Genomic DNA, 18,275 nt, shown 5'->3' with positions numbered 1-18,275 from the left:
TGAGTGACAGAGCAACAAGACGTAATTCATGACATGAAGGGAAATAATTTATTTTCAATTGTTTACAAACAAAAATCTGACACCCACAGTAGAACATGTTGCGGTTTGGAAGTTGAGTAAAAATGTAGAGCATGCATGCTTAAGTTGGTGAACATCAAAATGGAAAGAGATTAAGCAAAAAAGTTCAGGTCAAGTTGTTCCTGACCTGATCAAGATTAAGACTGTTCACCTTTAAAAACTCGAATAAATCTGGCTTTCCTATAATTTTCTTTTAGGTATTCACTGTCCTGGCCTCCTGATGGCAAAGAACGTCTTTGAAGAGCTGCACAAGTAAGACTTTAATTTTGTAAAAGATCCTGGAGGGATTGGAAAAAAATAAACTGGTTTGAGGGAAAACCATCAACACGTTTTGAGCCGTAGGAGGAATGCACAGTAGGCTGGAGTCTTTATAAATGGAGTCTGCATGTTCATGGGTGGGTTCTCTCTGGGTACTCCAGGTTCCTCCATCAGGCCAACATCATGATTGTTTGGTTCATTTTCTCTCCAAACTGTCCTTTCTTCAGATTAATGTGCGTCGCAGTTTATCCTGTGATAGATTGTTGACCTGTCCAGGCGGCGACCCCTGATACTATTCTCACTCTCACGCTTGTTTCTTCCTTTAGCTAAACTTTATACCTGGTTAGGATTCACAAGCACAAATCTCTTCAGATTTTTGTATCGTATCTATGGGGAAAAGATTATATTGCAAACAAAATTCAGTAATATAGATGGAAATTTACAGTACGTTTGGCATAACAAAATGTAATAACCACATGACTAACTCAAGAGTATTCTCATGATTTCTGCAGTTTGATTAATATGAATTTCCTCTAAACTGAGGACAAAGAAGAACAGTATTAAACTTAACTTGAGCAAGATAACTATAACTGATATGTTTTGACTTTTGCATCAAAACTCCAGTCATTTTAGGTAATTAGCTTCAACACCTTCTGGCTGCCGTTACCAAAGAGAGTCTGTGTTCAAATAAATAACAAGATAAGTCTAAATATAACATAAAGCAGCAAATTAACAAACATTAAAGGTTCAACAAATCTTAACTTCAAACAGATCACTTTCAGAAAATAGGATGACTTTATTCAGTTCTCGTAACAGCCAGGTGTGTAACTGGGAAATTATTATAAAGGTCTATTCAGGTAAAATTATACAGTAACTTCAACAAGTCATAGCAGAAATCAGTGCAAATATAAAAGGATGCCTGATCACACCGGATCTTCCATTTTCATGGACTGCACCGATTTCAAAGGAACATACAGAGTTTAAGTTGCAGCCAAAGCATTCAAGACAAACACGTTGTACAATCAACCAGTCTCATCACATTTGTTTGTTTTTTTGTTTTTGTTTTTTGGCAAGGCTTTCAGCTGCAATCAGCTTCCCAAATGAGCATGACAGCATACAGTGTGCAGCATTTTCTGAAATACAACTTCAACTTCATTTGAACAGCAGGATTTTAAAAAACACAATGTTTTGCAAACACAAAAACAGCCCAGAGAGAGAAAAAGGTTCATAGAAATCGATTAAATCTCAGTGCAAAACATGTGGCTAAAATGAAATAAAAACCCTTCAACCTGCATTTAAATCTGTATGCAGCGATATCACATTTCTGCTGCAGTTCATTTCCACCCTACGCATAAAAGAGGTGCATCTAAATAAATTTAAACTTCAAAGTTTATTTATTTGAATAATTGAATTCGAAAAGTGAAACACTTTTTAGACACACATTTTGAATATTGTGTCTTACAGATAATTCTACTTAAAAATAGGATATTACATAAGATCATAAGATTTTAAAAAAGTATTTTGAATCAATTGTATATATATATATATATATATATATATATATATATATATATGTGCTCCAATCCTTGGTCAGGAATATTTTTAAATGAATTACTGCATCAGTGAAGATAATCAGTCTGTGCTGATGTTTTAAGGAAGCCCAGGTTGCTCTAATTGGTACATTGATACTGGATCTGCTTCATATAACACATTTTTTTCTTCCACCAAGTTTTCAATTAATATGCCTGGACACAGCAATATGAATAGCCTTTTGACCCTCTTTGTGGACGTGTCCATATCAAGTCAGCAGTCTTCCCTGTGGTTTTGTGGACCATAAAATAACATTTCTGTACATAAAAAATGCTTTATTTGGTCTTGTGTAACGTCCAAAGTTTCTCACCGTTACTGAAACAACAATCTGAATACATTACCTTTTAGTATGATTTGTTTTCTACGCTTGAAATCATTTTTTTATTCTAATTTTCTAAGAAACTGAACTTTTGAATTTTATTAGATGTAAACCATCAAAATTAAAACCAAATAAGAATATTGAAATATATAAAACTAGGGTATGTTTTTAACTCTGAACTGAATTACTGAAATAAATTAAACTCCTCCACGATGTTCAAATTTGTTGAGATGCACCTGTATGTAGTGAAATTATCTGTCTGATGTTCACATTGTCAAAGGAAAAATCCATTTTAGCCTTATTCAGCTGATAAAAATATACATAAAACAACAATTAAATCACTTTTCATTAGAGCTGCAGATCTCAGCATCAGAAAACTGTTTTCCTGTTTTGAAACCACATCATGTGACTAAATCTTAAACTATGGCATTTGATTAACATATTGCTGCTTTTGGTCTTTTTAGTTTTTGTCTTGAAAGTTTTAAGAAACCCAAATGTAGAATACCATAATCCATTTAAAGTGAAAAGAATGAATAATATCTTAACATCAAATATAGTAGAAATAAGGCCTAGAAAATGTCCAGTCAGATTCTGTCCTTATAATACATAAAATCTAAGTTTATATGAATTTCCTTCTGTCACTACTTATTCATGAGGCTCTCTCATTGTGATTGGAGCTTGAGGGGGTTGAATCCATGGGAACGTCCTCCGACTCCGTCCCGTTTCTCTGTCCTTCTGCATGTTTGCTGCTCTGCATGCCGTTTGAGGCTGAACTATTTTCCATCTCGACTTCTGTTTGATCCGACGGTTGAATAAAATCCGTCCTTGGGATCTTTTCCTCCCTTTCAGAAGATAGAGAGGGTGAGTGTTTTGAGCTCTTAAGAGGAGTGTGAACTGAAGGGCTTGTTTGACCTGTAGATTTATTAGGAGCAGCGTTTTCCTGCACCAGGCCGGCAGCAGCAGTAGCAGGATCGTTGTTAGGCAGAACCTCTTCGTCGTCCCTTTTCTTTTTTGGAGGTTTTTCGGGCTCTCCATCCGCACCGGTTTGCATAATGTTCAGATCTTGGTCGTCCTTGGCGTTGCTGGTAGATTTCGGTTCGCTGTCTGCAGCGGCATCGTTATTTGGGATGTCGCTGTCTAGACTGGAGGACTGCTCCATTTCAACGACATTTTCGTCAACATAATTTGGAAATTCATTTCCATTGCTTATATTTTCAATATCAGACCCCGTTTCCTCGTTTCCGTTCCCGACAGCCTCTGTTTCTGCTGGTGGCTCATCAGACTCCTCCGCTTGTTTGCTCTTGTCTTTAATTTTTTCACTTCCTTCCAGAGTCTTGGGAACATTATTCATCCCATCTTCTTTCTGCTGCCCTGCTGCATCCCCGTCTTTTTTACTGTGCAAGACATCGTCTTTCCCGTCTCCATTCCCAACGTCAGAACTTCTGCCGCCCTTCCTGAATTGTTTCTGGATCTTTCTGGGACACCACACAAACTTGTCCTTCGGCTCGTAGTGTTGGTAAGCGAAGTGCACGAGATCCTGGCGTTCCTGCTTTTCCAGCACGGCGAACAGGAAGTAGTCCAACACGCTGCGCTTAACGTTACTCAGCGTCTTCTTGACCAGAGTCTCTTCCAGGAAGAAGCGCACAAGCGGAGCCTGGTAGTGCTTGAAGCCAAGCTCCCCGAGGCTTTTCAGGATGCGAGTTATCCGGAGGTTGTTGTGCATATTTCTGCAACACACCGGACGGATGAAGCTGGAATTACTGACAAAACCATCGAGATCTGAGAATTTACTGAAATTGGCGTTTACCTCTCCAGGTTTCCAAAACGCTCCTTCCAATTTTCTGCACGCTTCACTTCCCCCGTCTCTTTGTTGACCAGACGTATGCCGTAAAAACCCAACATGAGTTCATACGCCTCCACCAGCCTCCTTTTGGCATCCTCATTCTTCTTGAAAGCCTTTTGGGCAAATAGAATAAGTTTAAAACGTGCAGAAATTCAAATAATTAAGAGAGAGAAGGATTATAGAAGCGCTGCAGTTTTGTTTTAGTGTCCCACTGGTCTTTAAGGTGTTGTGGCTTTTCTGCGTCGTACATTTGGCTTCTTGGTGTCGATAAGAAAAAATTTATCCAAATGTAGGCAGGTAAGACACTTAATTAAAAAATAAAATAAAATCACAAATATTGGAAAAATGGAAAGTAAATGTAAAAGGTAAAAAAAATAGAAAATGGTTGACATTTTTAAATAGATAAAAGGTCTTCTATATTTAGTTTATTTCCCTAACTTGATTTAATCATGTTCAACAGTTTGGTGAAGGGAGATAAGATAACAGGTTACAATGGCAGAGTGTGACGAGTTAGTTGATTTTTCATCAAGACCGCCATGTTGGACTGAGGCACTTAACTAGTTTTTCTCCTGCTTTATAATGTGAAGTTGAACATTTTAAACCGACTTAGTGTTTCACACTGAGGTCTTAATTTGTTTGTTTGCATCTGCAAACTTTGCAACCAGTTTGTGTCAAATTAAGCCACATAAACACCAGCGGGAATTTCCATTCTCACTCACAAGAGGATCCACTCATGTATTATTATAGCTATTTGTAAATTGCCAGGGCAAAAAAAAAAATAATACATGAACTGCAACCTATTATCTAAAGCACTCCACACCAAACTAATGCCACAATAGCTGCTAATAATAAAACACAGATGGCTGAAGACACACCTGCTTTATTTTGAGAACCAAATGTAAAAATGAGGCAAATGATTGTTTAATATTTCAGTCTATTTTTTGTATTTCCTCCTTAGTGGTTTAATTCTTCACTAAGCACACAGTAAAAGCTAAATCATTTACACCTTTTATGTTTTTTCCCCCTTTATGACATGAAATATGACACCTAGAAGAAGGATTTAGCATTAAGCAAATAGTTTAGATTCACAGAAATAAGTACATTAAGACAAAAATGAAAATACCTAATTGAGGTAGTTGGATAGGTGAGTTACATGACTGAATAATTTAACAATTGCATGAATTAATACCCAGCATGCAATGTAGAAAGCACTGCATGAAAACAGTTTATATAGTACCCATAAGAACACTTTTATTACAAACAATAAATTAGCACTCCAAGCAGACAATATTTACAAAAAGAAAATATTGTCAATGTGAACACTTTCACCATGTGCATAGATGTGGTTTTGCTATTACAGGACTGTTAAGAGAGCAGGCTGCAGCCTCCCGACGCCTCCACACCAACTTAACACTCTCTTGATCTATCTTTTCCTCAGTTTGCACCATCTCTTGTTTTACGCTGCAGTCCAAAAAGCCCAGTTGATAGCAGCAGAAGCAGTTTTTTTTTTTTTTTTTTTACACAGATGTCAGTTTGTAGTTATGTTGTGTAAAAAAAAAAAAAAGAGGTTGCAAATAGATAACGTATTATGAACTATTTGGTAGGGAATTTATTCATATTAGCAATTTTGTCAACATTTAAATACTAAAATAAACCCTTTTCTGTGAAACAGCTTAAAATAAAACTTTGAAATAACTCCAATATCATGTCGCATTGTTGAACATTAACAGCTACAGAATTTAAAAATCATACACACTAAATTTTTTGCTGAAAACGTAAATGCTTATACATAGGCTGGTTTTTAGTAAATATTTAAATACAAGAAGTAAAAGACAATTAGGTTATTTAAAAAATTTGGAAGTTCTAAATTTTAAGGAGGAACAAACCTGTTTAAAGTCACAGTTTAGTAGTAGCAACTTACCTCAATTTCCTTCTTGGTGAGCTCTGAAGCCATATAATTAACCCCTGGTTCTCGCAGTGGAAACAACCTTGAAGATGATTGAAGAGAGAAAAAACAGCGATGATTGAAACTGCTCTACAGATATGCTACAAGCTGATCTTTGTAAACGCAATAAAATTAAGTATTTCTTTATCCCAAAAAGCAAACAACAATACAGCAAATGTCAAATACAAACATGTATAGTGAACATATAGCTTTAAATCTATTTAAAAATATATATTTTTCTCTTTTTATCTACAGATTTAGCTTAATGATTGAGGAAGATCCGACATTAGACACAGGAGACGCTTTACTTCTTGACATGGTGTCGTCAGAATTAAAATTGTTCCAACCCCAAAAAACCTGGAGCAGCATTGGACAACCGTTGTCCACCAGGCAGAGTCTCTTAAATGCTCCAACACATCTGGAGAAAATCAATTTATCTTAAGCTTAAGCTTCATTTCCCTTCAAATTTTAAAAGATGTGGCGAAGCATTAAAACAGCTCAAACCTGGAGGGCAGTGTGGCCGAAGAACCAGCATTGGGAAACTCTGATACACGGGAAATATGACAAAATTGTGCAGCTGATTGTTTCCAGTTCTGTTTTTTGTTGTATTGAGATTGCATCCTGCAGCCTATAAAACATTCCATCTTAACAGTGTTTTGCAATTGCAATATTAAATAGAAACCAGTATTGTGTATCTCCAGTATATTTGACTAATATTAAACACTCATAATACATACCACTGGATGTAAGAGTGAACCCTCTCCAATTTTTTGTAGTCGTTTTTCCATTCTTTAAGAAAGGACTCAATGTAGATATCTGTAACAAAAGTTTTTAAAAAATAATACAATTAGAACAAAACAAAAACATTTTAAAATTCTAAATGCCAATTTATATTTTATATAGAAATAACTGTGTTACCATCAGGAGCAGATGGAAACTTGTTTAGATAGAACTGTAGGTTGTTCATTTTGTCTTCTGAGCAATCATCATCTGTTAGATTCTGTAAATATTAAAAAAGCTCATCATTACTTGCTCTAAACGGAAGTTATTTTTAATTGCCATGTATTACTTACAGGATATCCTCTTCTATAATTCTGCATGTCTTTTGCTGCCCTCATATTTCTGGGTGTATGATGCCACTGCAATAAAAAAAAAATCGAATTAGTCTGCATCTAGTTGCAGCTAATTAGCGCATCAAGACTATACAAGTTAAATAAAAGCAGGATACATATCGTCACTTCTGGTTATGTGATCTACAAGGACTCTATTTAACAATGAAGCTAAAAAACTCTTTAATATAATAAAACGGAGGCTTAGATAATAAAACGTAAGCCAAATATTTTAAAAAAGGAACTTACAATGGCTAGCTAAGCTAGTTAGCGAGGTTGCAGCAGTGAGGAAAAAGCTAACATTAGCTTTTTCACTACAGTACGTGCCTAAGCGAAAGTGAATGATAACAGGACAGGGTTTTTGCGCGTTAAAACTGAGCAGGCCTGCAATGAAAGCACTTACGATAGCCCAGGAAGACTTGTTTTTGTCTTGATTTGACCGACGGCTCTGGCTCTCTCCGGCCGGGTCGTCTCCATCACTCTCTGTGTCCCATGTCGAGTCGTATTCACACACATAGTCGTCTTCCATTTTTTTTCTTTTTTTTTTTTTTTTGTAATTGAAAAAAATTAAGAGTGTATAAAAGGTAGCCTAGTTCGGTACTATAACCGGGTTTGAATCAGTTCTACTTTCATTTTCGGGTTAGAGACGGGGACGGCCCTAACCAGCCGTCTCTGTTGCCTTCAGTCGTATTACGGCTGCAGTGATGACGCTGCGTTCACGTGCTTGCGCTGAGTAGGAAATGTGACAATTAACCAGAAAACTTTACTAAGGGAAAGGGGTACGTAAATATTAGGTAATTTTTATATTAACGTAAAGCAACCTCTACTCTTACAAAGTGAGTCTCCAATGCGAACTCGCCTTTCTGATGATCGTCATGCAACCACAATTGGAGATACTGACAAATAATAATCAACACAGCTAAATTCACCCCAAGTTTACCTCCAAAAACAATTTATTTGAGTAAGTCACTTCTTCTTGTCATATGATTAACGAGGAAATTTACTTCAACGTGATTCTATTTGGCACTCTAATAGTATTTTTCCAAGGATTTATAATTTTATATTTACGATTCTACTTGAAGGCAATATAATTTCTGTGTTGGCTGTAAGTGTTAAAGTGCAAATCAACTGAGTCAGACAACTTATTTTAAGTACAGAAAAACTCTTTTTTTCATCTGACAGTTATGTAACGGCACAACAAAAACATGCAGGTCAAGTGCATAATAACTATATAAATAAAATATGTGTAATCTGTTTTATAAATAAATTTAGGAATGTTTTAATGAAAACGTAAAAATATTAGAACAGACTGTTTGCAAACCAGAACACAAAATCACAACTTTCATAATATCAGTCTCAATAAAAATTTTAACAAGTTTATTTCTTTAATTTATAAGTCAAATATCATAGTCACATTGTTAATAATTATGTTATTTGGACATGTTTTTCTCCACAGAAAATCCACTGTGTCAAATGCACTAAGCTGCTCTGACCTAGAAAGTCAGGAAGGAATTCAGATTTGAAGAGATAACAATTTAAATATTCCAGCTGCGGACAATTCCTGGAAAAGCTCATGGAGCTCCATCTTGAAGCAAGAGAAGAGATTTGCATCAGCCACAGAACGGACTGGACTGGTTGAGAACGCTATACACATAAGTAGACAGGTTTGAGAGTCTGGGGCTGGGTGACTTATTATTCATTTCAAAATGAAAATGTAAGCAAAAGTATTAAAAGTTTTGATAACAAAAGAGATGAAATCCTGCTTTTCAGACTGAAAATGTGTGCTCTTGGATTATGGCAGAAAAATTCCCCCATACATTTGTCAACCTGCTCTGGGACTGAAAACACTCTGTATTCACATATCATTCACCAGAATGTAATTTGGTGGAGATGATTTTCCATCTCTTTCTTTTTTACCTGATCAATATCAGTTCCTCTTTCTCTTGTCATCCTTCAGGTAACTCATTTTATTTACTTGGATACTTAATCAAATAGTGTGTGTGTTTGTGAAGTTCAAATTATGATAGATCTTTTTTTTTCTTTACTACAGTTGAGTGTTTGTTCACACCTGATTGTCACATTTGAAAGTACTTGTTAATAACAAAAGCTCTCACACAGCCTGATGTATGACATGCAAGACTGACATGTTGTAGCTTTGTGTTTTTTTTTTTTTTTTTAAGAAATTATGGGAAAGTGTTAAAATTAAGTTGAAGATGCCTAAGGGTGGATAATTCCTGAATTGTAGAAATATTTGTGTATACTTGTGCATACAATCCAAATAAGTACTAAATAAAGAATTGGTAACATAATTCTGTTGCTATATTTTGCAGTGTCAGTGTAAGTCCACACTGTAAAAGCATTAGATGAGAGTAGTTTTTCTTGACATTGATCCAATGTCCTCAACATAAACATGATTTGTACATAACAGACACATTTATAGTCTGAAATCTGACCTTACTATTCACACTGAGAGGCTGTGCTGTAAGAGCTGGCAGCAGGAACAGGGATATCAGAGGTGGCAACATGTAATCGTTCCACGTTCCTCATCTTTTGACTGTAATTGGACTGATACATTTATACACCGGCTTATTTCACCATTAGAGGGTATAAATAGAATCCTGTGTTATCACTGGGGATTGGGGGCTGAAAAGATGCCGGTGTGGGTTGCTATTTTTGCTCGTCGTTACTGTGGTAACCGCGGGGCTCTGCAGGCATCCAAGTGTTTGCTGTTGTTATTTTGTGCCTCTGCTTCATAAAACCCCCGTCACCTTTCTCTGTGTGAGATCAGCAAACGCGAGAGGATCCGATTGGCTCAGATTCACGTTACATGTAAAATGTCTCAGTCACCAAAATACAAATGTTGCCTTTTCCGTTTAATGTTGCTGAGCGGAAAACTTCATACACAAATGCAGAATAATAATGAGGCTGACAGTAAAAAGAACAAAAAAAATCTGTTATTATTGATGACAATTTCCAGTGAAGACCATATGAGCTACTAATGGGAGCATCTTGCAGAAAATATATCCAGTAAGCTGTAAGAAATATCCAGAAAGCCAAACTTCTAATATTACACCTAGCTGCTCAATGTTAATGCAGGTTAGATTTTTATTCCTACTAGTCTATTTAGAGCATGTGGTGAAAAGGTGCTGAGCAAAGTTGTAATTGAGTTGCAGCAAACTTAGGAGGTGATTTGTTACTCTGCAGCAACTCAATTTTCTCGCCACATAGTGAGACTATAATCGGTGAGAAGGCGCTTCAGCAGGGATCCTTCCTAACACTGTCAGACTCCACTGTGTTAGAAACCAGTGCTTCCCTAAATATGAGCTGTAAAACTCACAAACTAAGAAATTTACCCCATCGTTATGTATATTTTTTACCTGGTCCATGCTTTACTGCTTTTTGAGAGAAATATTATTCAGTGGCACTAAAAAACATGTTATGAAAATGTGCTATATAAAAATAAACAACCCACTCGATACTTCAACAAATGTCTTTATTGTAAAGAGGAATGGAAAACCTATATGTGTGTATTATTTGATTAACGCAGCTTAACTTGACTGTAGCTACCACGTCAATCTTCCAAAGGCAGGTTTTAGTTGCTTCAGATTAACGTAAAAAAACCAAAAAAACAAAATAAAATTAACATGCCAGAACACTTTTCTGAAATATGAATGACCAATTCAGTTATAAAAGTTTCTGCTTTAAGAGAAAACCCCCCATATTTTTCATGCTTGTAATGCAAACTTCTGAGGTGGAAGAAAACATAGTTTTGCAAAACAAACTCTAAAAAATATGATGTAGATTTATATTTCACATAAGAATGAATGTGTGAGTGCTCATCTGTTTTATTTTTATTGATAAGAACTGAAAACCATGTATATTAATAGTCCGTTTCATCCAGTTTTTATAATTAAGACATGTTGTGTGTGTGTTATATTTGTCCATTTTACAGATTTCCATATTTAATTGAACACGGCAGAAATTAGAAACTGAAAAAGGCAAAGGGAAGCTCCGCAACAGATTCTTAGCATCTTCCCTCCCAATCACCGATAAGCTTCCCAGCCAAATGAATTCGTCAGTGAAACCAAATTAGTTCTTGAGAAGTTTATAATGAGATTTCTGCTCCAAAGTCTTATCGGGTGTTCATAATCTGCCCACTCTATAATCAGAGGCGACCAGCAGATCAGTATCTCTGAATGGGCCTCCTGGTGAAAAGCCAACAATTTACACGTTTATCTCTTTTGAGATTCTTCCTGGGTTTTAATGGCCTGCCCTGACAGGCGGCTTCTTCATTTATAAATCCGTTCTGTCAGATTTACTTCTACACCAGATGTAATGTCAGAATATTTTTTCATTACAGATTTCATTTCTTCAACACAGGAAAAATACCTTCTTGTCCACTGACTGTCTCTTGTATCTTTAAAATGTCTTAGAAAGTCTGTGGAGATTCAGAAAGTATAGCCAAAATGGATGTATAAGCTAATATTTAATAGATTTCTGCAAGGAGTATTTTTATAAACTCTTTAGCATTTTTTTATGTGTCCTCATGGGAGGCACGTTATTTTCACAGGTTGTAACCCTCTCACCCAAACTATCTCCGTAAGACAACAAGATTTTCTGATGAGACAATGTTCGTAAAATTTCTTTAAAGATGGTTTTGGAACGGATGGAGCAGCCAAGCATCAGGCTTCTGGAAAATCTCTATTTCAACCTTAATAAAAATAGACAGTAAGTCAGGTTTGAGACAGGAAATCAACTAATTTAAATTCATTGTGAAAAGACGAGTGGTTAGCCAAAAAAAAAATTGTGGTTTCTCTGCAAGTTCCTAAAATAAAATCATGCTATAATTAGTGAGGAGTGAATATATATCTTTATCCCTGTGGATATACTTTTCCTTTATGTGGATTAGATCAAATTGACAAAAACATTTGCACTAAACAGTAATTACAGGTTGTTGTTGCAGCAACAGCCAAAAATAAACAGAAAATTCAAACTAGTGCATGTGAACTTTCAGTATTAGATGATTATATACAGTGTGTGTGTGTGTGTGTGTGGGTGTGGGTGTGTGTGTGTGTCCTAATGCAATGTACCTTTGCGAGAACAGAGATAGCAAAGCTCATTAAGTGAAGCATCTATCTCTTTGAGTCAGTGTAGCCTCCCTCACTTTGTCCCACATCTGTCTGCAGAAAAAAGGATGTGACTCAAAGCCGTCTGGATTGATTGGTGACTGTTGGAGCATCAGGTTTCCCTCTTATCAGCTGAGATATAATTGATTTATGGAGAGCTGGTTGAATCCAAACAAGGACATAAGTGTGCTGATTTAACCACTTAAGACAAAAACAGGAGCACATAGAGCAGGATGATCTGTGAGAACAAAAGAACACGTGAAAATCCACCTGCATTATTCAGATGCAGCTTTTTTTTCTTTCTCTTTGTTTCTTTCTTCCTTCATTTTTGTTTTTTTCTGTCTTTCTGTCTTTCTCTCTTTCCTTTTTCTTTCTTCTTCCTCACATTCGACTAAGACAAAAGCTGTGATGCATTGATGATATCATTTACCAGCCAACAGCCATGATCATCACGTTTCTGTTAGTTTCATCCTAACTGATGGCCAAAGTCTGTGCCTCGGATACAAGTGCAGTCACCATGGCAACCGGCATCACCTACAGTAAGGAAGCATCTAGCCAACCTGTTTTGTTCACTCACATTGTACATGTTGTGCCAGCATTTTAATATTGAGGGGAAAAAATCAGCATGTTTCTCTAATCTGACGTGATGCTATTGTTAAATAAAGGTTTTATCACTTTTATTTTTTATCAGTATAGTTAAACTGTTAGTATACTGCAGTGGAGAATTAATTTTATTGGCTCTTTTTCCATTTCTCATTTAAAATCTGTTTTAATTTAGTTGTTTGATGATTAAAACTGGCAGCAATACCATTTAATTTAGTTTTATTTGTCACAAGTCAAAAGCGTATTTTTTTGAAGCTTTAAAATAATTGGCTCCAAATGTTAGCTTTTGATTTAACTTTAAACTGGATTAACATTTTGTTTTTACATCTGTATGGAAGTCCAAAAGTAACAAAATTACATAAAAATTAAGTAATAATAAAGTACTATTTAAAAATGCCTTTCACCATTGGGCCACGAGAGGCAGGGTACAGAGTGGACACACACACAGACACAAACTCTCTCTCCGGAGGACAATCCAGAGTTACCAATGAATCTAAAAGTTATATTTTTGGATTGAAGGAAGAACTCAAAGCACCAGTACAGATCCCATGAAAGACATGCACAAGGAGAACATACAAGCTCAATGCAGAAAAATCCCAGTGTGAATAATTTAGAAAACATCTTAATTAGTTTCTGTAATGCAAGTATGTTATGTTTTTCATTTAGCATGACAAAACGCCCCGCTGCAGCCACTGTCTTCCCTCACATTGACAATAAAGAAATTATTTATTAGAAAGCTCCCGTTGTCTCTTTAGAGATGTTGGAAACAGTTTATTATGGAGCACCGAAAATCAATAGAAATATACTGCTTGGTTAAATATTTTACACATGCAAAACTTTGCACCACTACTATTTTATGTATATTTATGTGTTACTCAAATAGAGCCACTGAGGCACAATATTAAGAAGAAAACAGAAGGCATTATTCTTCCAGTTTTTAATGTTTGGCTCGCATTGTTTTCAGTTTCAGTTTATGTAAAGCATTGCGTCTGGTTTGTTTTACCAATCATCTTGTAGTATTTATCTGAAAAAACAAAAGGTTTACTATCATTGTCGTTATAATTAGTGGGACATTGTGGCACTGTATATATTTCAAAGCCTACAACTGACTGAAATCCGCAGGTTGCTGTCCGTGGTGCTGAAGCCTCTCCAAACACACACCTACATTAACGACAGCCTTTCACTGGAGGTTGCTTTGCGCATGCGATGAAGTAATGCGGGGCCACTTGTTTAAACAGATGGCCACATCAAGAGCAGGTAGGCTGCATACGCATTTTTATACATACACTGAAGACCGTTCGAACCGGACTTGCTGGCTTTATTTTCCTGCCTGCCCGCCTCCGCTGCTTTGGTTGAACGCAACAGGCTGCAGCACCGATGTGATGTCTGTACGCTGAAAAGCCGCACCACCTGTAACTGCAGCCTCCCCACCTCTCTTTCATCCTCCGGACTCCCCATGCCGACACCGAGGATGAAGAAGCAGAACGTCCGGACCCTCTCGCTCATCCTCTGCATGTTCTCCTACCTGCTGGTCGGCGCCGCGGTGTTTGACGCGCTGGAGTCCGAGTCGGAGAGCTCCCGCAGGCGCATCTTGGAGCAGAAGCGCAGTGAGATGAAGAGGAAGTATCGCTTCTCCGAGGACGATTACCGCGAAATCGAGCGAGTGGTGCTGCAAGCGGAGCCCCACCGCGCCGGGAGGCAGTGGAAATTTGCTGGCTCCTTTTATTTTGCCATTACGGTCATCACGACCATAGGTAAGTTGAGGCGCAGCTTTTTTTCGTCTTTCTTTGGAAGTAAGGATGTTTTACTTTCATTCAGCCGTATTGCAATGCTTACATTACCTCATGTTATACTTCCTAAGTGTTGCTACAATATTCCTCTTTCTTCTGTTTACCTCTGTGCATTAAGGGTACGGACACGCTGCACCAGGAACAGATGCAGGAAAAGTCTTCTGCATGTTCTACGCTGTTCTTGGCATTCCTCTCACTCTTGTGATGTTCCAGAGCCTCGGAGAGAGAATGAACACGTTCGTCCGCTACCTCCTCCACAAAATGAAGCAGTGCCTGCGTTTCAGACGCACCGAGGTGTCCATGGAGAACATGGTCCTGGTGGGCTTCCTGTCCTGCGTTGGAACACTGTGTGTGGGAGCCGCAGCCTTTTCCCACTTTGAGGGATGGAGCTTTTTCCATGCATACTACTACTGCTTCATTACTCTCACCACTATTGGCTTTGGGGACTTTGTGGCCCTGCAGAAGAAGGAGGACCTCCAGGAGAAAACGCCTTACGTCGCCTTCAGCTTCCTGTACATTCTGGTGGGGCTGACGGTAATCGGAGCTTTTCTCAATTTGGTGGTCCTGCGTTTCCTCACCATGAACACCGAGGATGAAAGACGGGATGCTCAGGAGAGAGCTTCGCTGAAGAGAGACAAGGGTCTTTTAGAGGGGCAAACCGGCCTCCGCGTTGTAGGTGAACAGAGGGAGAGGACCAGCAGGGACAGCATGGTGCACGTCCGCAGCCACAGCACACTCTTCCTCCCCATGCAGGAGGGAACCAGTCGCACCAACCTCATCCCTTCCCCAGCTGAGGACACAGAGAGGCAGGAAAGTCCCTGCAGGCACAGGCTGCATTTTCGGATCAAGCCAGGAAGACGGAGGGAGGAGACGAGCGTCAGCTCCCTCTGCTCCTCCTGCGTGTGTTATCGCTCAGAAGTTTGTGACGACCCCGTGGTGAACCGCAGCAAACACCACGGAGGCCACGTTAACTCAGTTTATTACAACTCAGTCTCCTATAGGATCGATGGCTGCTCGTCGAGATCCAAGGACAATACTGGACTCTCCTCCCCTGGAAGCACACTGTCGCCTGAGCACAGCTTCCAGGAGTTCAGTAGTTTAAGGAGGAAGTCGGTGTAAAGGGCATTATTGTAAGGGGGGAAAGTTTGCCACGACAGTAAGCTGTATTTATTTATTTGTTAGATTTTTTCTTTTGCGCATGACAGAATTCTGTTTGTTGAATAAACTGTCTCTTGTAGCTACTGAATTTGATTTTAATCATAAAGCAAGAATGTCTTTGCTCCTTGTTACTGTATCAATATATATATGTTGTGGGTTCTGCTGTTTTGCTTGCATGTAGCAATGCATGCTAAAGAGAATGTAAAGCACTCTATGTGGATGCAGGAGAGCTACATTTAAAGTTGTTGTTTTTTTTTGCCAAGTTTAACACAGAGATGAAGACTCAAATCTTTGACTTAAAGACTTTACATTCTCTGCAATAACTGAGGAATCTGTCGGTTTATTCAAAGAACAAATTTAGACCAAATCAAAACATTTGAAACTTCACAGCAAAGACAAGAGCACAACTCTGTTCTTAAAGTGGAAATGTTGTTGACAAAACACAACATTTCCACTTTTTCCTGCTTGTCACTAATGACAACCAGCTCAAATTTCAGATAAAAAAAAGAAAAGAAAATTATTTCCACACAATGTGTTGAGAACTAGCTACAAAACCTCCACCATGCCATCCTTTCCTCACAGCTCCACAAGAGAGAAAAGATTTCTTGGTTTATGCAGAATATGTAACGACGACTTCAGACTCGACTTGCACACGAGGTTTGAGACTCGAGTCTCTTGTAATGGAGGTGAGCATTTCACCTGTAGCTCATTTTAGCAGATGACTAATAATGCTACCTAGTAAAGTTTCAAGTTGGTCTGTTTTGGTTTCATGCTTATAATGTTCACTATTTAGTTCAGTAAGTAAGACGATAGCAAAGCTCTGATGCAATAGGGTTGCGTTCGATTAATTAATCATGGATGTTTGCGGATCACGGACCATTAATGGCTCGTAGCTACCGCTTCATATCTAATGTAGCATCATAATAATGACTATATGGATGTCTCTCATTTTGAGCTGTGACTCTGGGTTATTTGAGAACACACTCAGTTTACCTCCAACGTCTTTTTAGATTGATAACAGCAGTAAAATAAAAAGCAGGGGTGGGCAATACAGACTTAAAGTTTTATCACCATATTTTGTACAATTGTTTTTAATTAATTTTTTTTTCTTAATTAAAATGACAATAATAACTATATATTACTTCAGTTTAACTTAATAGCTGGGACTGCATGACAGAGCAATTGTAGCTTCACAAACACAAATACTGCTCTTGAAGAACGCCGGTCACATAAAGGTCACAGCAACTGCATTTAACCATATTTTCAATTTGATTAATGTTTATTGATCTGGACAATAAGGACAGTTTGTTTTTTTAAGAATCAATCATTTTAATTTATCATGACAGCGATAAATCAAAATCCTTATTATGAAAAGAAATTCATCAAGAGAATGATAAATGATACGATAAATTCCCACCTCTATTGCAGATTTGCACTGTCCTGTTCTTATTGAAAAAAATTCCTTACTGTTTGAATCAAAAACTAGTTTTAATCTATCTTTCACTGAACAATTTCATATTTTAATTGGGGAGACATTTTGTGTCTCGCAATTAGGGCTCACAATAATGAGTTATATCCACAACAGTAACTCTGTGCTTTACGCCATGCATCCAGTGTGAGAACCTTCAGAGTATTTAGAGACTCATGACTTGACTTGAACTTGGAAAAATGACTTGTGAACATCTCTGCTTTAATAAAAGGAACGAGTATTTTGTTTAGCAATGAAGAGACTTAAACCCCCCCCCCCACCACAGGGCTCTTGATTAAAGAAAAGTCTTAAATTTTCCTGCCATAGAAAGATGATGTCATAATTCTAGTTTTATATTTAAAAAGCCTTAAAGAAGTTTGACCAAGCACATCAGATAAGTGACTATTTTACAAGACGAGAATAATACAATATTTTATTACCTGACATTGGAGTGAGGCGGTGAACACTCCGATAAATAAAAAACTTTATGTTGCTAGTTGAACTAAAATGGATGTAGCTTGTAAAATATATGTAGCAGGTTATTAAGGTCTGCAGAAGTTTTTATCTTCCAGCGACTGAAGGTGTTGTTGTAGTCCTGACTGAAGTCATTCTCTTCCAGTATTGTTTGACTAAACCAAATGAGTGTAACGTTGAATGTATTTTTTTTTAAATTTAGTCTCTTTCTTATTGTATGTTGTTGTGTAATTTTTATTTTTAATTTTTTTGTGAAGATTCTGTTTTCATTTGTCTTCCCTTCAAATGCGTGTTTTTACTTTCAGAGAATAAAACCTTGTAACCATTAGTCTGACCATCAGTTGAACTGACTTCAATTTCTTAAAAGTATTCAACGTTCTTTTGTGTTATACGTTGTTAAAGATGGTCAGAAACCTGATACACATACCCCAATATGACCCAGATCTACAAAAAGACACTAGATTAAACTAAAACAGCAGGGAGACTCAGAAAATAAAAGATTTATTGCAGTTAT

At 37.3% G+C, this 18,275-nt stretch overlaps 2 protein-coding genes across 3 annotated transcripts; one reads left to right on the top strand and one right to left on the bottom strand.

Annotated features, from left to right (window-relative positions):
* Positions 1 to 1,088: 1,088 nt before the first annotated feature.
* Positions 1,089 to 7,833, bottom strand: ogfr (opioid growth factor receptor). Its single transcript, XM_044119129.1, has 7 exons — positions 7,546 to 7,833; positions 7,107 to 7,172; positions 6,952 to 7,033; positions 6,771 to 6,849; positions 6,010 to 6,076; positions 4,053 to 4,201; positions 1,089 to 3,972 (listed from the first exon to the last, which is right to left on the bottom strand). Exons 1-7 carry the CDS (start codon positions 7,669 to 7,671, stop codon positions 2,895 to 2,897), a joined length of 1,647 nt encoding a protein of 548 aa, XP_043975064.1. The 5' UTR covers positions 7,672 to 7,833; the 3' UTR covers positions 1,089 to 2,894.
* A 327-nt stretch (positions 7,834 to 8,160) lies between these two features.
* Positions 8,161 to 18,081, top strand: kcnk15 (potassium channel, subfamily K, member 15). 2 transcript variants are annotated; one of them, XM_044119149.1, is made up of 3 exons: positions 8,161 to 12,508; positions 12,665 to 14,625; positions 14,780 to 18,081. In XM_044119149.1, exons 2-3 carry the CDS (start codon positions 14,328 to 14,330, stop codon positions 15,778 to 15,780), a joined length of 1,299 nt encoding a protein of 432 aa, XP_043975084.1. In that variant the 5' UTR covers positions 8,161 to 12,508; positions 12,665 to 14,327; the 3' UTR covers positions 15,781 to 18,081. The 2 variants fall into 2 exon arrangements, with proteins under 2 accessions (XP_043975084.1, XP_043975076.1); XM_044119141.1 differs by having other exon boundaries at positions 8,161 to 14,625.
* The last annotated feature ends 194 nt before the right edge of the window (positions 18,082 to 18,275 follow it).

This window comes from Gambusia affinis, linkage group LG01 (genome assembly GCF_019740435.1).
Source record: "Gambusia affinis linkage group LG01, SWU_Gaff_1.0, whole genome shotgun sequence".
NCBI lineage: Eukaryota > Metazoa > Chordata > Actinopteri > Cyprinodontiformes > Poeciliidae > Gambusia > Gambusia affinis.
The sequence above is the reverse complement of the archived record's forward strand: the minus strand, read 5'-3'. Positions and strand labels throughout refer to the sequence as shown.